We start from the raw sequence: 27,669 nt of genomic DNA on the forward strand, positions 1-27,669 counted from the left end.
GTGCAGGGCCCAAGGACTTGAGCCATCCTCCACTGCACTCCCTGGCCACAGCAGAGAGCTGGCCTGGAAGAGGGGCAACCGGGACAGAATCTGGCGCCCCAACCAGGACTAGAACCCGGTGTGCCGGCGCCGCAAGGCGGAGGATTAGCCTAGTGAGCTGTGGCGCCGGCCAGAGAGCTAAATCAGAAGTGGAGCAGTTTGGACTCAAACTGGTGCCTATATGGGATGCTGGCACTGCAGGCAGCAGCTTTACCCACTATGCCACAGTGCAGGCCCCATAAAGTGAAGTTTTAAAAATAAATTATATAATGTTTATTTTTTATTTACTTATTTTTGACAGGCAGAGTGGACAGTGAGAGAGAGAGATAGACAGAGAGAAAGGGCTTCCTTTGCCGTTGGTTCACCCTCCAATGGCCGCCGCAGTAGGCATGCTGCGGCCGGCGCACCGTGCTGATCCGAAGGCAGGAGCCAGGTGCCTATCCTGGTCTCCCATGGGGTGCAGGGCCCAAGCACTTGAGCCATCCTCCACTGCACTCCCTGGCCACAGCAGAGAGCTAGCCTGGAAGAGGGGCAACAGGGACAGAATCCAGCGCCCCGACCGGGACTAGAACCCAGTGTGCCAGCGCCGCAAGGCGGAGGATTAGCCTAGTGAGCCACGGCGCCGACCTAAATTATATAATGTTTAATACATAGTTATATACATAAACATTTTTACAAGAATGGGATCATGATATTCATACTCTTTTTGAAAAAATAGACATTGGGGCTGGTGCTGTGGTATAGCTGGTAAAACCGCCGCCTGCAGTGCTGGCATCCCATATGGGCACCGGTTCAAGTCCTGGCTGCTCCACTTCCCATCCAGCTCTTTGTTATGGCCTAGGAAAGCAGCAGAAGATGGCCCAAGTCCTTGGGCCCCTGCATCCATGTCGGAGACCTGGAGGAAGCTCCTGGCTCCTGGCTTCAGATCGGCACAGCTCTGGCTGTTGCAGCCAGTTGGAGAGTGAACGAGTGGATGGAAGACTCTCTCTCTGCCTCTCCGTCTCTCTCTGTGTAACTCTTTCAAATAAAAATACATAAATCTTTAAAAATAAAAACAAACATTATTTTTTGGAAGTTTTCAATTTATAGAAAAATTACAAAAATAGGACCCATATTCCTTCATCTGGTTTCTCCAAATGTTCTTAGGTTAATATACCACATTTATTACTATTAGTGAACGAACATCAATACAGTATTATTATTATTACTATCATCCCACCCAGAATACGGTGTTGCAGTTGTCATGTCTCCTGAGGCACCTGTTGACAGTTTCTCAAAGTTCTTAGTCTCTCAGTTGGAATCGTCTAATGTTCTGATGGCTAGTTGGGATTGTAGGTTATGGGAAAAGACCACAGAGATAAAATGCCATTTTGATCATATCATGCCAGGGGCACACAGCCTGATCAGCAGGCTGGCGGGGAGTTTGTAACTTCCTGCACTCCCGATTATCCCCCTCCACCCTCTCATACCCTGCTCTTCGGAAGGAAGTCAGCACACATGCCTCAGACTTGAGAAGTGACATGTTGTATCTTACCTGAGTGAGGGTGGAGTGTCTACAAAAATTATTGCTGGGGCCAGCATTGTGGAGCAATGGGTTAAGCCACTGCCTGCAATGCCAGCATCCCATATGTGTGCTGGTTCAAGTCCCAGCTACTCTACTTCCAATCCAGCTCCCCACTAATGTGCTTGGGAAAGCAGCAGAGGATGGCCCAAGTGCTTGGACCTCTGCACTCACGTGGAAGATCCAGAAAAATCTCCTGGCTCCTGGCTTTGGCCTGGCACAGGGTCCCACCGTTGCTGCAATTTGGGGAGTGAACCAGCAGATGGAAGACCCCTCTCATGCTCTCTCTCTGTCACTCTGCTGTCCAAATAAATAAAATATATCTTTAAAAAAATTGTCTGTTCACCCATCCTCATTTACTTACTTAATCATTTACTTATATCAGTATTGACTCATGGACATTTATTTTATGTTGTGGGTTTTAATCCATATATACATTTTGAATGTGCCTTCTTTTTTTCTTTAATAAATAATTAAATTATTAAATAATATTAAACAATAATTTAGTAATTAATAAATAATTTAATAAATCTTTTAAAGATTTATTTATTTGAAAGGCAGAGTTACAGAGAGGCAGAGGCAGAGAGAGAAGTCTTCCATCTGCCAGTTCACTCCCCAAATGGCTGCAACAGCCGGAGCTGGGCTGAACTGAAGCCGGGAGCCAGGAGCTTCTTCCCGATCTCCCATGCAGGTGCAGGGGCCCAAGCACTTGGGCCATAGTAGAGAGCTGGATTGGAAGTGGAGCACCAGCGCCCATATAGGATGCCAGTGCCATCGGCGGAGGCTTAGCCCACTATACCACAGCGCCAGCCCCTGAATGTGCTTTGTTTGCCCACTAGGTCGTGGACAACTTTCAAAGTCAATAAACAGCTATGAGCATCATACCATTTAGGGGTTATAGAATATCTATGTAACCAATCCTCTGCTTGTGGACACTTGTGCTTCCAATGCTTCCTTATTTTCAGTCACACCAGGATCACAGCCTTGTACATTCACGTCTGTGCACTTGTGTGACTATTCCTTAATTTACCATTCTAAATCAGCCGTGGTCCACTTGCTTCGCAGCACACCCTGCTGTCCTTAGTGGGTGCGATTTTCTCCATCTGGATTGGTCTTCGCCCGCTGAAGCGTGGGCACCATTCAGCTCTTCTCTAATGTGTGAAGGCTCGCGCTTGTTTTCCAGCACTTGGGTCTGAGCCTCGTATCCGACCCCAAGACTGCTTCTCCTCCCCTATCTGTGTGCTGCATCCAAGAGTGCCACAGCAAGTCAGTAACTCGCAGAAGGTGAAGAATCCCAATAACCGGAGAAAGTAAGCACCGTCCTCAACATGGCACGGCCACACCCCCCACCCCTCCACCCCGTCTTTTATACCCATTGGTCCACCACGCTTCGGCAAACAGAGGACCTGCACACAGGTTTTTCGCTTTAAAGTCAAACAGGGGCGTGCTTGTGGTTGAAAAATAATGTTTTCTGCCCGCCTGTCAAAATGTGTGTGGGCCGGAGGCCGTGGAAACTGCAGCGAGTCTTCCAAAATGAGCATCGCCCACGTGCCAAGTGTTCAGAGGTAACTGTAGACGCAGGCAGGAGAACGGAACTAAAGTCATTAAATCGGGCCTCTGAGCCTTCCGAGTTCCTTGTTAAGCAGCCAGGTGGCACAATGTATGTTACATATTTTAATTAGTACCGAGACGCGGATGCCAAACCCCAACACCGAGGCACTGCTGGGGGGGGGGGCTTGCGGCGGGCGGCCCACCCAGGGCGCCCACGGCACTAAGAGCCTGCGGGGAGGGCGGCCCGCCACCTCCACCGCCACCACGCGCGCAGGCACCGCCGCCACGGGCTCCTGGGGCCGCGCGCCACGGGGCGCCCCGCCCCGCCCTCCGCGGCCCAATCACCTGGAGATTCCGGGGGCACGTCCCGCCGCAAGGCCACGCCCCCAGCCGGCGCGGTGGGCGCCTTTAAGAGCCGGCCGAGCGCCGCGGGCTCCGTCGGGCCGCGGACTGCCAGGTCTGAGGCGCCGAGCCCTGAGGCACCGCGCGCCGCCTCTGTCAGCGCGGCCCGCTCCACCGCCCTCGCCTCGGCCGCCCGCCCGCCCGCAGCTCGCGCCTCTCGCGCTTCCCCGCGCCCGAGGGGCCGCCGCGGGCCATGCTGCCCTCCCGGGAGGAGCCCGCCGCCGCCGCGCGGGGCTCGAGCGAGGAGGCGCAGTCGCCCGGCTCCGCGCCCCTGGGCGACGCTCTGCTGGCCGGCCCGGGACCCTCGGACGGCCTGGAGGCGTGCGCCGAGAAGGTGGAGGTGGGGCTGGCGGGGCCGGCGGACGCGGAGCCGCCGGAGCCCCCCGAAGGAGGCTGGGGCTGGCTGGTGATGCTGGCGGCCATGTGGTGCAACGGGTCGGTGTTCGGTATCCAGAACTCGTGCGGGTTGCTCTTCGTGTCCATGCTGGAGACCTTCGGGTCCAAGGACCACGACAAGATGAGCTTCAAGACAGGTGAGGCGGGGCGGCAGGGCCCCAGCGCACCTGAGGGGCTGCGCGGGCGAGGGTCCCGGCACCGCGTCGCGTCACGTCGCGTCACGTCGCGGCTCTGAGATGCCCAGTGGGGCGCGGAACAGACGCTGTCCTGTCGGTGTGGGAAAACAGCGACCCCCACCCCCCGCCCCGCACCGACCCGGCCGCCTGTCACTTTTGCTGTCCCCTATGGTGAGCGTGGCTGCCCGTCCGCCTGCCGGACTGCAGAGAGAGAGAGAGAGAGAGAGAGAGAGAGAGAGAGAGAGAGTGTGTGTGTGTGTGTGAGGGGCCAGAGCTTGGTCCCAAGGTCGTGGGGAGCCCCGTGGGGGGAGCCTTGCCACGGCCGCGGCTCGGTGCCTGCTCCCCGCTCTGTGCTAAATATAGAATGGGACGCGGCCGGGGTGCGGACTGCGAGGAGGAAGGTGGGGGCTCGCCCCTTGCCGTTGTGGTCTTTCACGTTTATTTGGTTTATTTTTACCATATTGTAAACCAGATGCCAAAGGTGCAGGCCGGGGGATGTGTCCCCTTAGAGCGTTGAGCCCTGCAGGAAGCAAATGTGAGACTTTGTGCACAGCACTTTTCCCTCAGTCGTTTCCCATCATCCGGCAACCCCATTTAGATGAGAACGCGGAACTCGCTGAAGGCAGGTGTTTCGGTGAGGAGCACAGTGGAGTGATTGCCATTTCTAAATCAGGCTCCTTCCCAGCCAATTGGGGAACGTTATATGGTTAATAGCCTTTGAAAATAAAAAAAATAATAAAACGTTAATAAAAATAATAAAATAATATAAAACGTTAATAGCCTTTGGGAAAAAAAAGAAATTTTTTCTGTTATTTTTAGAGTGAATATGTCTTTAGGTATTTAGTGTGGCTATGAAGAATAAGCAGGAGTGTCATAAATTCTAAGACAAAGATAATAATAGGGAATGTTGAGGGTTTTGAAAGCTTGTATTCTATTTGTGTCATTCCTAACTTGCTTTTTTTTTTGTTCTGCCAGAAGTTGGACACTTACTCACCTAATCCCTCTGTTTGGTCTGGTAGCTCAAATTCCATTTCAACATGGTTTTCTATTGTATGCATATATTATGCTTTATTAATGCAATCTTCCTTTAATAGTCATTTAGATTGCTTCCAGGCTTATAAACAATGCTGCAGTGAATATTCTTGTACTCTGTCTCTTTGTGAATGTGAATAAAGGACCATATTTAACCTGGAATTTCTGTTCCTTAAATAGCTATTGAAGCTACTGTGTCATGCAGGTATAGAGCTAGGTACAGAAGTGTTAAAGATGTAATACCATGTTCTTACAGTTTAAAGAAAGCAGCCACTGTGTAGGTTAGCAGGAGAGAGACGCATTTGCAACACTAAACACAAATAATTTTGTATTTTTATATGAGTACTGGGTTTCTGAGAGGGAAGGTGGTGAAATTGACAGTTAACATTTTAAGACTATTTTCCTGCAATATTCAGCATACTCTTGCCTGGGATTACCGATTTTTCATACAGTCAAAACAACCTCAGTCTCTTATTTACTGTTGTTTTTGCAAACTCAGTTAAGTAGATCCCATTGGTGTCTGTGGGTTCCTCCCTTCCTGAGAGGGGCGGGAGAGGGAAGAGAGTGCAGAGAGAGAGACCATGGGGTTTGCCAGGGACCAGAATTACTTTGCAGTGTTGAAGTGTCTAGCTGCTATCGGTCCCCAAAGTTCCAGTTGGCTACGGTATCCCAGTACTGGGTAGGTGAAGCCAAGGAGGCAAAGGAAAGGAACCTGGTTCTCTCTTGAACTTTTTGAAACTCTGTATTTTCAGTTTGATGAATATCTTTCTCCGTTTACTCATTCAGTCCTTGACAGCTCTTTCAGTCATTTATGTACGTGTGGGTGGTGTGTATCATATAAACAAGGTACAGGTGTTCCACTTAAATGTATGAAGATCTTTGTGTGTATCTGCCTGACTGCCATGTATGGTTGTGCCCTTGCACAAGAATGCCAACTCGGGCAAGTGGGGACTGAAAACCAGCCTGTGCTCTGGGCGTCCTTTGTCTAATTCCTACAAAGGGACCCTATGCATTTGAAGTGGCCTTGTGTAACAACACAGCCGCCAGATTGAACAATGGCCATTACTCAGGCACCAGATAATATGGGCATAACTGATAAATTTTAAGGGCTCAGGGGAAAAAATAATTTAACTTCAGCTAAGAAAAAAATAGTTACATGATGATCTTTAAGTCAGTTGCTGTTGATCTCTCTGTTCCCCTTCTCTTTAAACACACACACACACACACACAGGTATTTCATTAAGTCCATCATCTACAACAGGCACTAAATACTAGAGTACTTGCTTTGAGGTTTGTTTAGGCTTTTTCATTTGATGTTCTAATGCTGAGTCATCTGTGATAAGACATGCAAGCTTTAAGTCCAGTGAGAAAAATACCTAGAATTTATTTATGGCTTTTGTTTTTCAGAATTTCAGTCTACTTTCTGTTATCTTATCCATGATTGATTGTTAGTTGTGTTTCTTTGTTTTCATTAGTTTCTTTTTTTTTGTTTAAAGATTTATTTATTTGAAAGGCAGAGTTACAAAGGCAGAGGCAGGGGGAGAGAGAGAGAGAGAGAAGAGAAGAGAGGGGGGAGGCGGGGAGAAGGGGGGAAGAGAGGGGACTACATCCACTGGTTCATTCCCCAGAAGGCTGCAATGGCCAGAGTTGTGCCCATCCGAAGCCAGGAGCTTCTTCCGGGTCTCCCATGTGAGTGCAGGGGCCCAAGGACTTGGGCCATCTTCCCAGACCATAGCAGAGAGCTGGATGGGAAGTGGAGCAGCTGGGACTCAAACCGGTGCCCATATGGGATGCTGGTACTACATGTGGCCACTTTACCGCTATGCCACAGCGCTGGGCCCTTCATTAACTTCTTTATAATAAGTGATTAGTCCAGGATCCACAAGGAGCTGGTGGTGGAATTTAGGTCTCCAAATTATAGTGTACATTTCTGAAATATTTCCCGTGGCTGAGCTCTTTTTTTTTTTCTTTTAAAACTTGGACTAATTCTTGCCATTTCATTCTAGCCTCTAGGGGTTCTGATGAGACGTCAGCTGTGAGTCTAATTGGCGATCTTCTGAAAGTAATCTAGAATTTTCTCATGCACATTTCTCATGTACACATGTAGTGTGACTACAATGTATTGTAGTGAAGTTTTTTTTTGACAGGCAGAGTGGACAATAAGAGAGAGAGAGGTCTTCCTTTTTGCCGGTGGCTCACCCTCTAGTGCGCCGCACTGTGCTGATCCAAAGCCAGGAGCCATGTGCTTCTGGTCTCCCATGCAGGTGCAGGGCCCAAGAACTTGGGCCATCCTCCACTGTACTCCTGGGCCACAGCAGAGAGCTGGCCTGGAAGAGGGGCAACTGGGACAGAATCTGGTGCCCCGACCGGGACCAGAACCCGGTGTGCCAGCGCCGCAGGTGGAGGATTAGCCTGTTGAGCCACAGCGCTGGCCATTGTGACTGAGCTCTTTACATGCATGCCTATATAAGCCTTGCTGCAACCCTATGAGAAATGGCTTTATTAATTTCTTTTCAGAAATAAAACTCAGGTTTTACAGAGTTTAAAGAAGCAGTGGAGCCAGAATTTCACACCAGGTTTGACTTTAGGAGCTGGTACTTTGTTTTGTTTTGTTTCTTGTTTTTGAAATTTTATTTGTTATTTCAGAGGTAAGGAGAAGTGGAGGTGGGGTGGCCGCAAGCAGAAAGTTTTCATCTGCTGGTTGATTTCCCAAACACCTGCAGCAGCCAGGGCTGTGCCCAGACCAAACCTGGGAGCTTGAAAGAAATCCAGGTCTGTTATATAGTGGCAGGAATCAATTATGGGAATCATCACCCCTGCCTCGCAGGGTGTGTGTTAACAGGGAGTTGAAGTCAGGAGCCAGAACTGGTAGTCCAACCCAAGCATTCCAGTGAGGGATGCAAGTTTCTTTACTAGGCTAAACATCAGAAGCTGGGTTTTTACCATGAATCACATTATATTGGCTAGATAAGATTCTTTTATTTATTTATTTACATTTCATTTGAAAGAAGAAGCAAGCTCTCCTGTCCCCTGGTTCACTGTCCAAATGCAACAGCTGGGGCTGGGCTAGGCTGATGCCAGGACCTGTAAATTCAGTCCGGGTCTCTTATGTGGACCCCAGGAAAGATGAGAGTCATCGTCTGCTGCCTCTCATCCCTGGAATCCAGAGAGCAGCTGGGAATCTACCCCGGCACCCTGATAAGGGATGTGGGTGTCCCTGGCAGTGTCTTACCCACCATGTGTCTTACCCGCCGTGTCAGATGCCTGGTCTGGGTCCCTGCTCCTTGATTTTTGTGGGGAGTAAACAACTGCCAATTCTTGATGTTTTGTTCAAGTAGAATTTTGAAGTGCAGAGGAGCGTCCGAGGGAGAACAGGGTACTTTGGGTGGCATTCAGGCAGAAGTCTGGGCCGGCCTTTGAAGCACCGGGCTCCCTTGGACTGATTCGTAGAGGGGCAGCACTGCCAGGCTGACTGAGGAGGGGCTTGTCTTAGGATTCTTACCGCTTCTCACATCTGGGTGACCCACCCACATTTCTCAGAAAAGGGCCTGGACAAATTCATGCTCACTGTGGTGTAAATGAGTTTATCTTACTGTTACCGTCATTTGTTCTACACTTGTTTGCCAAGTAAACAACGCCCTCTGTTTTCGGCTCTGTGCTGGGCACAGGAGATAGCGGCTGAGAGGGACGTTGTCAGCTCTACCCAAGGAGCTTAGGATCTGTTGTGGAGAAACAGATGAGTAACAGACCTCCCTGGGGCATTTGCAATATAACCAGATTCAACCTTTTTCATCTTAAAAGGCTGAGAGTCCAAAGAAACTGCAGTTGAGGGGGTGAAGGGAACAGGGCAAGTCTTCTGATGGCTTCTTTATGGGTTTAAATCTCACTTAAGACTTTGGAAAGGAGAAACAAACTGAATTCTAGGTTGGGCAGTAGGACCAATGAGAAATACTGATGGCCTCACAGCCTGATGGCGGGATGCAGCTCTGATGACACAGTACTCAGAGATGTGTCTCATATACCCTACTGTGGCAGGAGGATTGATGTGGTTCAGGGAGCAAAGTTTTTACCTGTCCATAGGTGGAGGGGCATCAGACACCTTTGGGAAAACCAAAGCAGAAAGGACAATCAACGGCAGGTTGCAACTTTGTGTTTAATGCCTCTGGCTGTTGGAAAACCCATGGAACTGGGGAAGTGCAGGATTTTTTGCTCTGACTCATGCCAGGCTGTGCACACCATCTGGCTGAGATCTTTCCCTGGTTCCAGTCTCCTTTACTTATCTCCTCCTTTCTTCCTGGAGAAATAAAACTAATTAAATGGTACATTGACTTTAAAAAAAATCTATTTAAAATAGTATGTTTTCAGAGTCAGTATTTTTGGATAGTTAATGATAACCTTTTGAAGAAATTACTATCTTTGTGTTTTATAGGCTTGATTAAGAAGACCTTTACTTTCTGTAATTCCCAAACCATATTATTTAATATTCTTTTAAAAATTATTTGTTTTAAAACCCTAGTGCCACGGGGTCCTTTGGTTTTTTTTCCTCTCTTGGAAGTCCCTCTTCATGTCACTCTGGCTGGAGTTCTTTTACTCTAATAAATCTTGCTTTTTAAATCTCAAAAATTATTTTTGAGGCAGAAATAGAGAAAGTGAGCTCCCATCCACTGGTTCACTCCCTAAGTGCTAGTAACAGCCAGGACTGTGTCAGATAAAACTGGGAGCCGGGAATTTATCCCAGGTCTCCTCAATCACTTGAGCCATCACTGCTGCTTCTCAGGATCCTATTAGCATGAAGCTGGCATTTGGAGCAGGGCCTGGGACCAGGTATGGAACACAGGCGCTCCGATAGGCACGGGAACATCTAACTTTTGGCTTAACTGCAGCACCTGCACCAGGAGCCTTTAGGTTTAAGATCCAAAGACTCAGGACTGATTAACTGCTTTTATGTGTAGGTCCGATGAGGCACGGACATATGACTGGACAAAAAAGGGTATAATCTAATAGTAGTAGGACCAAGGGAAATCCAGGGAGGCCGGCCTGAGGATTTTTTTTTTTAAGATTTATTTTATTTATTTGAAAGGCAGAGTTATAGAGAGAAGAGAGAGAGAGATCCTCCATCTGCTGGTTCACTCCCCAGATGGCCCCAATGGCCAGGGCTTGGCTAGGCCAAAGCTAGGAGCCAGAAGCTTCTTCCCAGTTTACCATGTGGGTGCAAGGGCCCAAGCAGTTGGGCCATATGTTGCTGCTTTCCCAGGCACATTAGCATGGAGCTGTTTGAGAAGTGGAACAGGAACTCAAACCAGAATCTACATGGGATGCCAGCACTACAGGTGACAGCTTTACCTGCTATACCACACCAGCCCCATTTTTTTTTAAAAGGATTTATTTATTTATTTGAAAAGCAGAGTTATATATAGAGAGGAAGAGACACATAAGAGATCTTCCATTGGTTCTTTCATTCCTCAAATAGCCACAATGACCAGCACTGGACCAGGCTGAAATCAGGAAGCTGGAACTCCATCTGCATCTCCAGTGTGAGTGGCAGGGGAGCAAGTACTTGGGCCACTATCTGCTGTGTCCCAGGGATATTAACAGGGAGGGATTGGAAGTGGAGTAACCCAGACTCCAACTGGTGTTCATATGAGATGCTAGTGGCCGTGTCGCAGGCAGTGGCTTAAGTTGCTGTGCTACAACCCTGGCCCCCTGTTAATATTCTTATTGGCTGCAGTCTGCATTGGTAGTAGTGAATTAAGCTGCCGTCTGCAACACCAGCATCCTATATGGGCGCCAGTTCAAATCTGGATACTCCACTTCCAACTGGGGAAGATGGCCCGAGTACTTGGGCCCTTGTGCCCACGTGGGAGACCTGGAAGAAGCTCCTGGCTCTGGCTTTGGCCTGGCCCAGCTCTGACCATTACAGCCATCTGGGGAATGAACCAGCAGATGGAAGATCTCTGTCTCTTCCCCTCTCTCTGTAACTCTGATTTTTAACTAACTAACTAACTAAATCTTTAAAAGAATAAAGGATTCTTCTTGGCTCCCCAGTTGTCCCTCCCAGGCACTGGGTGGGACTGTTTCAGAAATGGGAGTCAGAGTTTCTCAGATCAGAGGATTTCTATGCTCAGCTCTTAAAACAGAAAGTGTATGTAGGGGAGGTTGTAGTAATACTGGGAACTTTGGTGTCATGGCTGGCTCTGGGGGAATGGGTTTCTGGTTTCTGAAACAGGCCATGGGGAAGAGGAATTCTAGTAGCTGTGGCTTGCCTGGGGAGAGGATGGGGAGTGAGACAGTGGAGGAGGAGATCAGAGAAACTGCTTCTGAGGGCTTCTCTTTGGGCTGTCACTTTGTGGGCCCCAGTACCACAGAATGTGTAATTGTGTATTACACCTAAATTAGAGGGGATTTTGACTACAGTCAGAAGTTAGGCTTTTTGCTTTTGTTTAGTGGCGAAAGCTGCCAGTATAACTAACCATTTCTGTGTCTGAGTGAAGTCTCTAGTGGTAGTGTTTTGTTGAACTGGTTACAGTGAATGAATAATGTGGTTCACCAGCCTCTGTCACATTCATTCTGAGAAAAAGACCTGATTGTTCTCTGCACAGGAAGAGAGGTAGAAAAGGTAAGAGAACACATTTATGGCAATAAACTTGTGTAAACTATGGGCTAAAATAAGTCAGTAGGGGGCCGGCATTGTGGGTAAAGCCGTTGCCTGTGGCACTGGCAATCCCACATGGGAGTCTTGGCTGCTCCACTTATGCTAGTGGCCTGGGAAAAGCAGCAGAGGATGGTCCAAGGGCTCAGGCCCTGTACTCATGTCGGAGATCTGGATGAAGCTCCAGGATCCTTTGGCCTGACCTATCCCAGCCTATTCCTGGGTGTTACAGCCGTTTGAGAGAGCAGACTAGCAGCTAGAAGACCGACCTCTCTGTCTCTCTGTAGCTCTGCCTTTCAAGTAAATAAATAATCTTTAAAAAAAAAAAAAAAGTAGAGTGTAAACATGGTCCCAGGATTTTGGAATAGTAAAGAAATCAGGATAGGGGGTGAGTGTTTCATTTCACTTCCAGAATGTTTCTGGATTCATAGACTGAATAGTGAATAGTGTAGATGATGTACAGTGAATTCTAGCTGAATACAAATGTACAGATTCTTGTGCCAAAAGAACCAAGTCAGCTGAAACTGAAAGCATATCACAGGGGCCAGCGCTGTAGTGCAGTAGGTTAATCCTCCGCCTGCAGTGCCAGCATCCCATTTGGGCGCTGGTTCTAGTCTCAGCTGCTCCTCTCCCAATCCAGCTCTCTGCTGTGGCCTGAGAAAGCAGTAGAAGATGGCCCAAGTCCTTGGGCCCCTGCACCTGCATGGGAGACCAGGAAGAAACACCTGGCTCCTGGCTTCGGATTGGTAAAGCTCTGGCCGTTGCAGCCATTTGGTGAGTGAACCAACGAAAGGAAGACCTTTCTGTCTCTCCCTCTCACTGTCTGTAACTCCACTTCTCAAATAAATAAATAAAATCTTAAAGCATAGCACAGAGTCATTTCGGGAGCAGTTCTGAGGTGTCAGAGTGAACTGTGTTCCAGGAATTCTTAAGGCTTAGTCCCTGACCATGTGGTCGCTTCCCCTTCCCTGCTTTCTTTGGGTGTCTCTCATGCCCTATGGCCCTAGCCACTGTCTTGGGGCTGTTATTTCCAAGTCTCTCTTTGTTTAAGACCTGCATTTCCTATTTCTGAACAGTCCCCTCTGGGTGCACAGTATGTATCATACTGAAGTGTACTCATTTTTTAGCGACCCCATATAACCTCCCTCCCTCCCTCACCAAAAGCGAAAGCTCCCCTGTAGGCAGACATCCCCTCCTTCTGAATTCTCTCAGTGCTTGCTCAAGTCAGAATCCTGGAATTCATCTTAATTCTTTACTTTGTCAAAGTCCTTTTGTGTTTATTTCCTTAATGCCTGTAAAGCAATCCTCCTTTCTCTTCCCTGCAGTGTCTCACCTGGTGCCTTCATTACTTTTGCCCTTGATTATTGTCATAACCCCTTACCTGGTCTTCTTTTCGCAGTTATACATACACTTGAGTGGTTTTTCTAAAATCTTGGGCCAAATCATTTTTCTGTTTAGATGCTATCAGCGATACCTGTTACTTTTAGGAGAAGGTGAAACTGCCTACCCGAGGCGTGTGGGCTCTAGGCCTTGCTGATCTGCAAACCCTGCCTCTCCTCTTCTCCTTCTTGTGCTCCAGCCTAGCTGAAGGGCTTACACTGGGCCAGGATTGTCTCACTGCCTTTGCCTCTGTGTGTTGTGTGCATCAGTCCTCTGTTTCATGTGGTTACTGCTCCTTGATGAATTCCAAGATGTGGTTGGCCACTTTATTATTTTTTTTAAAAGATTTACTTATTTTGAAAGAATTACAGAGAGAGAGAGAGGGAGAGATAGAGGGCAAGAGATCTTCCATTTGCTGATTCACACCCCAAATGGCCACATCAGGCAGGGCTGAGCCAGGCCAAAGCCAGTAGCCAGAAGCCTCATCTGAGTCTCCTACATGGGTAGCAGGGGCCCAAGCAGTTGGGCCATCTACTGCTGCTTTTCCCAGGCTATTAGTAGGGAGCTGAAATGGAAGAGGAGCAGCCCGGAGTCGAACTGGCGCCAATATGGGATACTGATGTCGCAGGTGGCAGCTTTACTGCAATGCCCCAACAGCAGCCTCGCCCTCTTTATTCTTTGAGTCACAACCCTGGGATGTATCAGTGATTTTATGCAGCCATTCTGTTTTTGATGCACTTGGAATGTTACCTGTAGCTTACAGTTTGAAGTTTTCTTTCAGAATGAATTCGAGCTACTAATTAAGCTTAAAGTGGCTTAAATTAGGCAGAGAGCCTAATTTCAACCTATTCTGATGTAACATTCTGTTTAAATGATCATTTATACAGTCCTTTATCCTAAAGAAAGGGCTTCCATATAAATTATTTTTTTAGGGTAGCCTCGTAGTGTGTAACTTGTAGATAAGGAAACTGCCAACTTGCATAGTTTAGAATTTAAGAGCATCTTTTTAGTTGGGAAAATTTGTACTTATGTTATAGTTGTGAAAGTAGAATCCTACCTTTTTTTAATATTTACTTATTTATTTGAAAGGCAGAGTTACAGAAAGGTAGAGAGAGAGAGAGATATCTTCAATCTGCTGTTTCACTCCCCAAATGGCCACAACGGCTGGCGCTGTGCTGATCAGCAGCCAGGAGCTTCCTCCGGGTCTCCCACATGGCTGCAGGGGTCCAAGGACTTGGGCCATCTTGTACTTCTTTTCCAGGCCATAGCAGAGAGCTGAATTGGAAGAGAAGCAGCACGGACTAGAACTGGCACCCATATGGGATGCCAACACCTCAGGCGGCAGCCTTACCCATGGCACCACAGTGCTGGCCCTGAATCCTACCTTTTAAAAAAAATTCCTTGACTCTTTCTTGCGTATAAGAACCTCAATAGTGTTTCTTATGCAAGTAATTGTAAACCTTTTCAAGTCATTTTCAGAGAAGAACCATCTAAAGTTATCACAGCTTAACCAGAAATATGACCTCATATTCCAATTAAACAAACCCTAACAAAAACAAGCTAAACCCCAGACGTAGCTTGAGCAGTCAGCTCTGCACAGTAGTGAGCACCTGCTTAGCCTGGTGCCACCCACAGAGGAACTGTGGGTGTTTTTACTGGCAGAGGTTCACAACAGGCAGCTCTAGTGCGCCTGGAAACTCTACACACCCACCACGTCAAGACAGCCCTGCTGTGTCCCAAGTGACAAGGACAGCAGCGCTTGCAGATGGATGCAGGCCTCGTGTGCATGGCCCTGCTTTCTTTGCCACTGTCTCCTCAACAGCAACTGGAATTGCTCAGCTTGCATATGGGGGCTGGAAGTAAGGAGCTGAGGAAATGACTTGCTTAGCCTCAAGTCAGAAGTCTTTTTCGGATTCTACTAATTTTTATTTATGGGAATACATTTTAATGAGAATATATTTTAAATAATGTATATGGACCAAAGCAGTTTTTTGAACTCTCTTCATTCCCTCTTTATAAAAATCTCATGGTTGTTGAAGATTTTGATGTACACCTCCAAGGGTAGTTTACCTGTGAGCATCCCTTGGATTCAGAAGATAAAGCCATGCTACTGTATTCATCCATCAGTTGTCAAGCTTTGTTTTTAGTTGTGCTATGTTTTTAAAAATTCATTTTCATTTCATTTGAAAGAGATAGGGAAGGAGGGGAGGGAGGGATGAAGGAAGGGGGAAGGTAGGAAGAGAGACATTCTCCACTTGTAGGTTCACTCCCCAAATGCCATGCAGGTGGCAGGGACCCAAATACCTGAGCCACTGCTGCTTCTAGGGTGCACTTTAGTAGGGAGCTGGAATGGGAAGCAGTGTCAGGACTCCCCCGGGTGCTCCCCATACTGCTTGCCCCTTTCTGTTTTGATTTTTAAATACGAAATTATAATACTGAATGTGCCTTTTACTAAGGTTACTAAGTGTATGTCTCTGGAACTTCCCATGTGTTCCTTGTAGTAAAGGGAATTGTGCTGTCTTCCTTCTCCAGCACCATCTCCCCCCACCCTCCTACACCCCACTTGAGCATCACGCACTAAAGAGTAAAATTTAGTTCAGCTTATGCTTTAGGTAATTAAATCTAAATGAAAGACCGGTGTTAAGTTAATGGATGGAAGTCAGAAAAAGGTGTGTTGATCCACAGTTTAGTAACTTTTCTATTGTTGATGTTAAATTGTATCCACAGTGTTGTGCATGAGTTCCAAAAGCCAAAATTTATTTACTTAGAAATATTTTTACTTAGATTGGATCCAAAGATCAATTCTGAGGTACATGTTATAAAAATAGAAAATCACAACTCATTAAATGGGGATATTTATTGACTTTTCTTGGCAGATAAGTATTCATCCCAAGTCTAGTGTGCTACTCTAGTGACTGTTTTTAACAGTAAAAAACATTTCATCTTGCTTAATTATCCTTTTTATGAGTTTTGACTTCATGTTGAAATTTTTAATGGCAGCATCTCAAAAGATTCGCATTTGTCAATGGTTGGTTAAACAATGGTATTCCATGATGTTAACTCTTGTAGGGTAAATGGGCAGGAGGTTACCATTGTTGTGGGCTACTAATGTAATGCTCTACCTTGATAATATTATATTAATGACTGTGATAGACTTTTCTGCAGAAGCAGCTGCTTTGTATGAATAAGTACATAAATGATAATAAATGTGCAGAGTTGTAGTTGTAGGTGTTATGTTTTATCTCCCCTTTCTACTCAGAAATGTTCATTTTGTGGCATAGGCTGGAACTGATGAAGGGATTTTATTTTAAATAAGATCAGATTATTTGGCCACATTTTGATTTTGAATCAAAACAGATATTTAATATTAGATCTACAAATGTTAAGAGCCAGATCATGGGGTGCTAACATCTGAGTCCCAGCCAGACACTACACGTGAAATTCCTGTTAATTTTTTTTCTTTTTTTGGTGGTGGTGATGGGAGGTATTGAGATGTAAGGGGCAGGAAAAGGTAAGATAGAGATAATAGACTCCTATTTATGCTTTTATTCATAATTATATAGGAAATATTAAACAAAGACTTGATACATAATTTCTATCTAGAATCTTATTTTGATTTTTTTTTTTTTTATTTACTTGAGAAGCAGAGTTACAGATGGAGGGAGAGGCAGACAGAGAGGTCTTCCATCCTCTAGTTCATTCCCCAAATGGCAGCAATGGCTGGAGCTGGGCTGATCCAAAACCAGGAGCATCTTCCGGGTCTCCCACATGGGTACAGGGGCCCAAGCACTGCACTTGGGCCAGCCTCTGCTGCTCTCCCAGGTGCATTAGCAGGGAGCTGGATCAGAAGTGAAGCAGCTGGGACTTGACCCAGTTCCCATATGAGATGCTGGTGCTGCAGGTGGAGGCTTAGCCAACTACACTGCAGTGCAGCCCCTTGGTGGTTCTTAAGTATTTCAGGTATCCAGGCTACTTGTAAGAGGGGCAAGAATATATATATATATACTGGTTTTTGCACATTTTCTTTTTTTTTTTTTCTTTAAGAGATTTTTTTTATTTGAAAGGCAGAGTTGCAGAAAGAGAGGGAGAATCAGAGAGGGAGGTTTTCCATCTGCTGGTTCACTCCTTAAGTGGCTGCAACTTTCTACATTTTCTTACTGGTCACCAGGAAAAAAAAATCTCCAAGGGTCTTGCCTGGATAAAACATGGTTTTGTTTTAAATGTCTCTTTAAATGGAAAAACTTAAAGTAATGCCTTTAAATGATTTAAATTTTAGATCAGTCTATTTAAGGGCCACCTTGGAAGAGTTTTTGTAAAACGTAGTGTATTGGCTGGCGCTGCGGCTTAATAGGCGAATCCTCCACCTGTGGTGCCGGCATTCCAAGTTCTAGTCCCAGTTGAGGCGCCAGATTGTGTCCTGGTGGCCCCTCTTCCAGTCCAGCTCTCTGCTGTGGCCAGGGAGTGCAGTGGAGGATGGCCCAAGTGCTTGGGCCCTGCACCCCACGGGAGACCAGGAGAGGCGCCTGGCTCCTGGCTTCAGATCAGCACCGTGCACCGGCCGCAGCGGCCATTCGGGGGTGAACCAATGGCAAAGGAAGACCTTTCTCTCTGTCTCTCTCTCTCACTGTCCACTCTGGCTGTCCAAAAAAAAAAAAAAAAAAAAAAAAAAAAAACACCCAAAATCTTAGTGTATCATTTCTTTCTGTAACCTTGTTTGTACATGATGCTCAAAAGGTGTGAAGACTGAGCCCTTACTAGAAGTATTGTGAAATTTACAGAAATCTACCTGAATCTAAGTAATAAGAAACTACAATACAGTTTTATTGGTTTGGAATCTGTAATTATTTAGAGAGATTTGGTTTATCTATAGTTGTTTTGTCTTTTTCACTTAACCTTACCCCTTGAAGATGTTTCATTGTAAGGTTAACATTCCTTAAAGAATACATTCTTTCCTAGCAACTTTTTCTTTCTTTTTTTTTTTTTAAAGGTTTATTTATTTAAAGTCAGAGTTACACAGAGAGAGAAAGAGACGCAGAAAGAGAGGTCTTCCATCCACTGGTTCACTCCCCAGTTGGCTGCCATGGCCAGAGCTGTGCCAATCCGGTTCTAGGAGCTTCCTCTGAGTTTTCCCCGAGTGCAGGGGTCCAAGGACTTGGGCCATCCTCTACTGCTTCTCCAGGCCCTAGCTGAGAGCTGGATTGGAAGTGGAATAGCTGGACTTGAACCTGAGACCATATGGAATGCTGGCATTGCAGGTGGTGGCTTTACCTGCTACGCCACAGCACTGGCCTCTTCTAGCAACTTTTTCTGCAAAGCCAAAGGACTCTAAACTTTAATTATTTTACTTGAAATTTATATACATATGAGTGTGTGTGTGTGTTAACATATTCTTGAGTTCATATTTTTTGGATTTTAATTTTTAATTTTGTAATTTTATAAAGGTTTATTTATTTAAAACTTATTTTTTTGAAAGAATTACAGAGAGAGAGGGAGAGACAGAGATCTTCCATCTGTTGGCTCACTCCCCAAATGGTCACAATGGCTGGAACTGGGCCAATCTAAAGCCAGGAGCCAGGAGTTTCTTCCAGGTCTCCCATGTGGGTGTAGGTTGTCTCCCATTTGGGCCATCTTCTACTGCTTTCCTAGGCACATTAGCAAGGAGCTGGATTGAAAGTGGAGCAGTCAGAACTCAAACTGGTGCCTGTATGGGGTGCTGGTGCTGCAGGCTGCTATACTACAGCGCTGGCCCCAAGATTTATTTATTTTAAAAAATTTATTTGAGGGGCCGGCACTGTAGTGCAGTAGGTTAGAGCCCTGACCTAAAGCACCGGCTTCCCATTTGGGTGCTGGTTCTAGTCCTAGCTGCTCCTCTTCCGATCCAGCTCTCTGTTATGGCCTGGGAAAGCAATAGGAGATGGTCCAAGTCCTTGGGCCCCTGCACCCGCGTGGGAGACCTGCAAAGAGGCTCCTGGCCTCGGGTTGGCACAGCTCTGGCCATTGCGGCCATCTGGGAGGTGAACCAGTGGATGGAACATCTCTCTGTCTCTCTCTCTGTAACTCTGACTTTCAAATAAATAAAATATTTAAAAATTATTTGAAAGGTGGAGTTACAAAGAGAGGGAGAGAGAGAGAGAGATCTTCCATCTGCTGATTCACTCCCAAATGGCCGCAGTAGCCAGGGCTAAGCCAGGGTGAAGCCAGGAGCTAGGAGCTGCATCCATGTCTCCCACATGGGTGGCAGGGGCCTAAGCACTTGGGCTGTCTTCTGCTGCATTCACAGGCACATTAGCAGGGACCTGGATGGTTGTGGAGCAGCTGAGTCTTGAACTGGTACACGTATGGGATGCCAGTGCTATTGTGGTGGCAGCTTAATCCACTGCACTGCAACACCAGTTCCCATTCTTTGGATGTTAAAAAAATAACCTGGCACATATATACCCATATTTTTAACACTCTCAGAGGAGGCTGAGGCACCCTGCAATCAAACACATTAACATTTGTGCAGCAAAATGTGTGGACATTGAGAAGAAGTGGAACACCTGGAAGCCTGATGAGCCCCATGTCAGTTCAGGATAGGTTTTGTCTCCAAGTGAGTGTTGATTCCATTTTATAGAAACTTTGAGGGGCCGGCACTGTGGCATAGCGCGTGTAAAGCCGCTGCCTGCAGTTCCGGCATCCCATATGGGTTCCGGTTCAAGTCCTGGCTGCTCCACTTCCAATCTAGCTCTTGGCTATGGCCTTGGAAAGTGGTGAAAGATGGCACAAGTCCTTGGGCCCCTGCACCTGCATGGGAGACCCAGATGAAGCTCCTGGCTTCAGATCGGCGCAGCTCCAACCATTGTGGCCAACTGGGGAGTGAACCAGTGGATGGAAGACCTCTCTCTCTGCCTCACCTTTTCTCTCTGTGTAACTCTGACTTTCAAATAAATAAATGAATCTAGAAAAACCTTGTGGCATTTGAGAATTGTAAGAGGGGAATTGTAGTCCGCATTTGCTTTTGTCTTGGGTGTATCAGTAAACACTTCGTAAGGTGCATCTTTACCTATCACATAGTGTACCCACTTGTTTCAGTAACTGGTTTTCTGCCATTCCGGTCTCCTCTGGCAGGCAATATCACGCTATAGAGTAGCATATCTGTATACATCTTTGAGCACATTGGTTTTTTTCCCCCTTTGTGGGTTTGCTTCTTGGGGTATATGTCCCAAAGTGAGATTAGTGGTTCAAAGGGGCTGAGCACTTTATAATGCTTGTTACACATTGCCAAATTATCCGTTAGAGAACTTAAACCAGTTTACTGTGCCACCAGTAGTGTACTGGCTTTCTAAAAGCCCCACCAATGTTAAGTTTTGTTTTTATTAGTATTTGCTAACTTGATAAGTGCCAGTGGTATTTTAAAAATCTGTTTGAAATAATATTTCATTACTTATAAGATTGTGTGCTTTACCAGTTTTTGAGCCCTTGTAAGAGCAGCAAATGGCTTGGGCATTATAGATCATAGTATATGGAAATAGAAGAGGACATACAGCAATGAATAATTGACGTAAAACTTTGTTGCCATGCTTATGGCCTTGTCAAGTTAGTGGATCCAAAAGGCTTCCATAGCCTAGGCAGATCATTTCAAGAGTCTCGAGTGATCACTGATGTCATACGTAAGAGTGTTAATTGTTAAATAAACAGGAATCACTGTGCACTAACTTCCCATGCAGGAGCTCTGTGTCCTCAAAGAGTTGTATCATGAGACTTAATAGTCAAAGCTGGAGCTGGTGCTGTGGTGTAGCAGGTATAGCCGCTGCCTGCAGTGTTGGCATCTCATATAGGCACTGGTTCGAGTCCCGGCTGCTCCACTTCCAATCCAGCTCTCTGCTATGGCCTGGGAAAGCAGTAGAAGATGGCCCAAGTCCTTGGGCCCCTGCACCCGCATGGAAAGACCTGAAAGAAGCTCCTGGCTTTGAATTGGCACAGCTCCAGCTGTTGAGGCAATCTAGGGAGTGAACCAGCAGAAGAAAGAGATCTCTGTCTATCTGTCTCTCTGTCTCTCTCTGCCTCTCTATAACTGCTCTCAAATAAATAAATAAATCTTTACAAATAGTAAAACTTGAGCCGGCACCGCGGCTCAATAGGCTAATCCTCTGCCTTGCGGCGCCGGCACACCGGGTTCTAGTCCCGGTTGGGGCGCCTATCCTGTCCCGGTTGCCCCTCTTCCAGGCCAGCTCTCTGCTGTGGCCAGGGAGTGCAGTGGAGGATGGCCCAAGTCCTTGGGTCCTGCACCCCATGGGAGACCAGGAGAAGCACCTGGCTCCTGCCATTGGATCAACGCGGGGCGCCAGCAGCGGCGCGCCTACCGCGGTGGCCATTGGAGGGTGAACCAACGGCAAAAAGGAAGACCTTTCTCTCTGTCTCTCTCTCTCTCTCTCACTATCCACTCTGCCTGTCAAAAAAAAAAGTAAAACTTGTTCTCAAGAATCACTTCCTTTTGGAGTAGTGAGGATATTCTTATGTCTCATAAGTTATAGTTATGTCTGAGAGCTTGCAAAAGATGTATCATTCTTGAGTTCTTCTTTAAAGATAATTAAGTTTCTAAAAAGAAAGAAGGGAGAGGAAGGAAGGGAAAAGAGGAAAAAATAAAAGGCAAAATCACCTTCGAGACGCAATAACTTTGAAAAGCCCTTGTCTGGACTGTTGAGGAACGGTTTATTGTTGTTGTTTTTCTTTTTCTTTCTCATACTAAGTGTTGAATTCTTTACCTAGAATAGAATTAATGCTCTGTATATAAAGTTAGATGAAAATCTTAGTGAAAAACAGGACAGGAAACAGGAGAGAGGAAGAGGGATGGAAGAGTGGGTGAGAGGGTGGGTACTATGGGAAGAATTAATATGTTCCTAATGTTGTATTTATGAAATGCATGTAAATAAGAGGAAAAAAACCTTTGTTGCCATAGCTGGGAATATGAGGGAGGCCTGAAATGATTCTAAGTCTTGGGTCCTCTCCTTAGACACACCTTGGCATCTAGGGCATGCCATTGATCCTTTCCTTTGCTCTCTTAGGCCAGGTGCTAATGTAGGTCTTTCTTGGGGGTTGAGGTTGGAGGTGGAAATTAACCATCTGGAGAGTTGGCCATGGCTCTACCAGGTGACTTCTTGCTCTTCAGAGGCTTGAGTCTGTAGGAGCAGCTGTGTCTCTTTCCCCTTCAGTGTCATCCCCTTTGCCACAGCCACCCTCTACACTCAGGCTGTTGCTCTGGAGTGTCTTGTGTGTGTGTTTTAAATTTTGCTTTTATTTTTAAAAGATGGTATGTAAGTAATTTGATTTGTTGTGTGTAAACTATGAAATAAGAACCATGCAAGAAGCAGAAGTGAATTTGACCAATTCCATGCCCTTGAGAAGTTACAAGGGGAAACAAAATGGTGTGTAGATGTGTAGATCAAAGACAACGTGCTGTACATGGCAATCTAGAGAAACAAAATAAACACAGGATTTTATTTTTAAAAAATATTTATTTTTATTTATTTGAAAGTTATATAGAGAGATGGAGACAGAGAGAGAGAGGTCTTCCATCTGCTAGTTCACTCCCCAAATGACCACAACAGCCGGAGCTGAACCGATCGGAAGGCAGGAGCCAGGAGCTTCTTCAGGGTCTCCACCTGGGCACAGAGGCCCAAGGAATTGAGTCATCTTCTACTGCTTTCCCAGGCACATTAGTCAGGAGCTGGAAGGAAAGTGGAGCAGCAGGTATTCAAACCAGCACCCATGTGGAATGCTGGCACTTCTGGCCAGGCATTTAACAGCTGTGCCACAGCATCAGCCCTGGATTTTATTTATTTTAAAATATTTTTATAATTTGAGAGGCTGAGAGCACTTCCATTTGCTGGTTCACTCCCTGAATGTTGGTGTTGGCCAGGGCTGAGCTGAGCCCTCAATCTAGGTCTCTCATGTGGGTGGCCTAGACCTAATCACTGGAGCCTTGACCACTGCTCCCAAGAATCTGCATTAGCAGGAAGCTACAGTCAGAGCCAGAGCTGGGTGCCAATCCCAGGTAGTCTATTGTGGGACATGGGTGTCTTAACCTCTAGTCTAATTGCCCACCCAAGATACTGGATTTTAGAGGAAGATAAATGACTACTGAGTTGATTAGTAAAGGCTTTGTGGAGGTAGCTTTTGAGTTAGCCCTTGATGGCGGAGTAGAAATTCACCATCAGGTTGAACAGAAAAGGGAATTCCAGGTGAAGGTGCATAGTCTAAGCAGGGCTTGGGGCAGTTCTGAAAATGAATGCTGGTACTGAGCTCTCCCATGCATGCTGTGTTACCTTAATCTATTCAGTAATCCTTCATGGACACTATGTTTATTCAGCAATTTTCCCTGTATGCTGTAATTGCTTGTTTTCTCTATGCAGTAATCCAGCGATGGAACTGTTAGGATTCCTGTGTTTTAGATGGCTACTAAGGCTAGTAAGTACTGGGGCTGGATTTGAACTTAAGTCTTTGGCTTTAGGACCCTGGTTTTGTATTCTTCTACACATTGGGCTTAGTAAGTGGGTGGCAAGGAGTTTGTTTCAGTGGGAGCCCAGGATGCATGTTGGCAAGTCATCGAAGATAAGGCTGGGAAAGGATGGTGCAGTTGAGGAATGGAAGATCTGAATGCCGAGTTAAGAAGTGTGCACATCACTTAACACACAAACCATGGGGAGATACAATTTCTGAAGTACTTTATTTATTGATATTTTTATTTTAAAGGTTTTAATTTATTTTAAAGGCAGAATTTCAGAGGCAGAGGCAGAGAGACAGGTCTTCCATCTACTGATTCACTCCCCAAATGGCCCCAAGCTGGAGCTGAGGTGAACCGAAGCCAGGAGCCAGGAGCTTCTTCTGGGTCTCCCACGTGGGTGCAGGGCCCAAGCACTTGGCCCATATTTTGCTGCTTTGCCAGGTGCATCAGCAGGGATCCTGGATTGGAAGTGGAATAGCCGGGACTTGAACTGGTGCCCATATGGGATGCTGGCATTGCAGGTGGTGGCTTTACCCACTATGCCACAGTATTGGCCCCTGAAGTAGTACTTTAAAAAGATGACTAAGTTGCATAGGAAAGAAATAGGGGGCCACCAGTGACAAAGTTCCTGACTGAAAGCCACCTGAGGTTTGAGGGGTAGCTGTGAGGTGTTGAAAGGGTAGATCGAGGGAACTGTGACAGTGAGGGGTATGGGCAGTGACAGAGACCACCTGTGATGCCTGCCTCCAGAGCTGCATCTGCATAAGATCGTTAGGGAGTCCCACATTTCATTTTATGCCAGGCCTCCCAAGTTATGTTGCCAGCCTGGGATGGTGCCGTTAGCATCCTCAAGAGAGCCAAAGTCTGACCTTGAGATGGCACAGGAAACAGGATACGACGAGGAGGAGTTGTCTGGGAAAGGCTGGCTCAGGTTTTAGACGTGTACAGAGTATTAAAGGCCTGTGGGATCCCAGGGCTGATGGCAAGCAGGTAACTGGAAATGCAGGCTGAGAGCCTGAAAGGGAAGCTGAGTCCAGAGGCAGAGCTTTGGAAAGAGCATGTGTCTCTGAGAGGAACACCATGTGATAACAGAAACTCAGAGTTCTGGCTCCAGCGGATCCAGGGGCTGCCCCTAGGTGGATTATTTCCTTTCCATTGAAGTCTTTATATTTAAAAGGAACGAAACTTCATTCCTGAACATTCTTCTAGCATTAAGATTTTGCTAATTTGGATTTTCATCCTTCTAGAGGTCAGACTTGTACTTTTACTATCATTGTTTTAAATATTTTGAAAACTTAGTTTTGAGACTTATTTTTTCCCTTTAATTTAACATGACCTCTGAGACTTTTGGCATTTATGCTTTGTTTGATTTGTGATGTCATGAAGCTAGTCTATAAGTCTTACTTTTCAAGTTGTTCCTGGGAGTGGATAACCTTTTTTCTGTCAAGGGCGTTTGGATATTTATGACATCATTTGCAGGCCACACAAAACTATCAATTTAAAAATTCGCCTGTTACAGATATATTGAATTTTGAGCCCTACCTACTGTTGCCTTGGCAGGGTCAGACCAAATGATTACACAGGCTGGATGTTTCCCATCCTTGTAGGAGACTGTGAGAACAGGTTGGAATCATTTCAGTTAGTTTGTATATTTCAAATTTAAATGTAAAGCATTGATGATGGAAAACCTGTTCAGCAAGCAGGTGATGTTATCTTGTAGATCAACCTTCACAGGGTTTGGTAGCTGAGCCAGCTGTTTCATTCACAATTCGTGATGAAAACAGCTAGCTCTTGTTTAAGTGTAGGTTCTACTCTTAAAAATTATTGTAGGAAAGCTACTAGGAAACTAGAGTAAATGAAATTAAATTTTGTGTTGATGAGGACTAGGGTGGAATATAGCATAGTTAAGAAACATGACTTGTTTTTGTGCACTGTTAGACATTTGGGGTTGACAGAGAAGGAGGTATCATCTTGTGGCACTCCCTGGTCAGGAATGGAGTCAGTCCTAATTGAGATAACCACTAGCTGCTTTGGCCACACACAGCCACACACAAGTGTGTTTTGCCCTAGTTTCCTGTCTCAGAGTGTGCAGGGAGACTTAAGTAAGATAATTGAGTGTCAGAACACTTCTAGATGCATAAAGCACTACAGATGTGCTGAATGCCATTGTTATTGAGCGGGCTGGTGCGGAACCTGCCTGTGGGCGTGTGTGTTGACTCATGCTGTGCTGTACTCTGTCAGGACTCGGGTCCTGGATTGAAGCCCAGCTGAAGGTGCAAGAAGTGCTGTGACTCTGGAGGAAAAAGCAGGAAAAGCAAGGGGTGGATGGAAAGGAACTGCGGAAAGAGAGTGTCTTCCCTTTTTTGTAAGCAAAGACACCCTATACCTTTCAAGAACTGTTTTCATCCTTTAATATAATTTGGTTCCATTTACAAGGTCTGTGTTAAAACACATGTTGGGGGTCAAGCAGTGTTTTGACCATACTTGTGTGCAATTGTGCTTGCTGTGATGATCTGATATACTGGTTTGCTGACTCATAAATTTAATTTCCACCAGTTACAGGGAAGGGAGGAAAAGGGAAGTCCAACTAAAGCATTGCATTTTTTTTTTCAATAGAGTTTGAGAAACAGAAGTCATTTAGTCTTTTAAATCCCGTGCCAACACATCAGACTAAAAGAGTCTTAATAACGTTGAAGGTCAGGAATGAGAAAAAAGCCATGCAAGCTTTGGGTATTGACTCCAGAACACAATTTTTTATAATTTAGGCTTCACTTGTTATGTATGTGCTAGTATCTTTGCTTTTGTATATGGGGCAGTTATTTTTTGTAGCGTAGATTAGAATATGTCCACTTAAACCAGAAGACAGGCTATTACTTTTTGGGAAAAAAATCTAGTAAAAGCAATGCTAAGTCCAATTAATCTGTCTTCTTCCTCTAATTCATCATGATGACTTTGAGTGTCTGGTGGCAACTGAGAATGGGCTATGGAAAAATGTCAAGGTAATGTAATCCCTATTATTTATGGTCACTTAAGAGGATAAATTAATCTTTGGTCACTAATCTTTGGATAATTACTGTATTGAGCTGGAAATATCCGTAGGTTTTTGGAAAGCAAGTCAGTGAGTTAGTAGAACTGTCACCGTTGATCAGCTTTTCTAAGTCTAATAATAACTGAATAGAAACAAGTTGCCATTAGCCTTTTCTCTCTGCGTGGCAGCATGATCATTTTGTAACTCTGAAAACTCTGGGACAACAGAGGAAATCCATGAATATATTATGTTTTGGTGGGTTTTCAGATATGTATTAGACAAAGTTTAGTCTTACCCCTAGCTGAGGATTAACAAAGGTGTCTTCTCAAGTCAAATCTTGCAATCTGTGTATGCATTTTTAATTACTAGAATTAGGCAAGTTGATAATATAAAATTGGTTTGAATATACATTATTTAGGAAGTGAGTCTTTTGGTGGTAGGATTTCTATTATGCATTTGCAAAGAGCCAACATTAAATCCTGTAATTTTTAGATGCTGGTATCAGGGTGGGAACACAGAAAGTTGTATGTTTCAATCCTAATGCAATAAAGGAGAGAGTGCAAGGGCAAGCCCTGTGTTTTTCACATTGGTGCAGTGTCTTAAAGGCAGATCAGCATTCATCCTTGGAGTATGAGGTCTTCTACAGGAAGTTCCCAAATAATCTCTATCTTTGAGAATAAATGAAATTTCTGTGCAGATAGTCAGACACATGGCTTATTTATCACAATCAAAATAATACCATTTGGTATTATTCATTATTATAAAATTCACCTGCCTCTGTGTGTTGTAAATTATTGCCTTGGTAAGATTTCTGGAAACCGAACAATTTGGCCATGCGTTGTTTCCAGACATCAGACAAAGATCTGTGTCATGAGAAACACAATACCATATATATGGGATTGACTCACTTTGGAAATAAAATACAAATTAGGTCTTTAGAAAAGAAATGTGGCTTTAAAAATCTTAACCTGG

The 27,669-nt window shown here is 45.5% G+C and overlaps 1 protein-coding gene across 2 annotated transcripts in view; it reads left to right on the forward strand.

The window, feature by feature from the left end:
• The first annotated feature begins 3,639 nt into the window (after positions 1-3,639).
• The window catches only part of SLC16A10 (solute carrier family 16 member 10), a 161,018-nt gene continuing 136,988 nt past the window's right edge, over positions 3,640-27,669 (forward strand). The window contains exon 1 of one of the 2 annotated variants that reach the window (XM_062186607.1): positions 3,640-4,086. In XM_062186607.1, the coding sequence (XP_062042591.1) occupies positions 3,747-4,086 (340 nt within the window). In that variant the 5' untranslated portion in view covers positions 3,640-3,746. The remainder of the gene's footprint in view (positions 4,087-27,669) is intronic. The other variant, XM_062186606.1, reaches the window with a different exon arrangement.

This window comes from Lepus europaeus, chromosome 3 (assembly GCF_033115175.1).
Source record: "Lepus europaeus isolate LE1 chromosome 3, mLepTim1.pri, whole genome shotgun sequence".
NCBI lineage: Eukaryota > Metazoa > Chordata > Mammalia > Lagomorpha > Leporidae > Lepus > Lepus europaeus.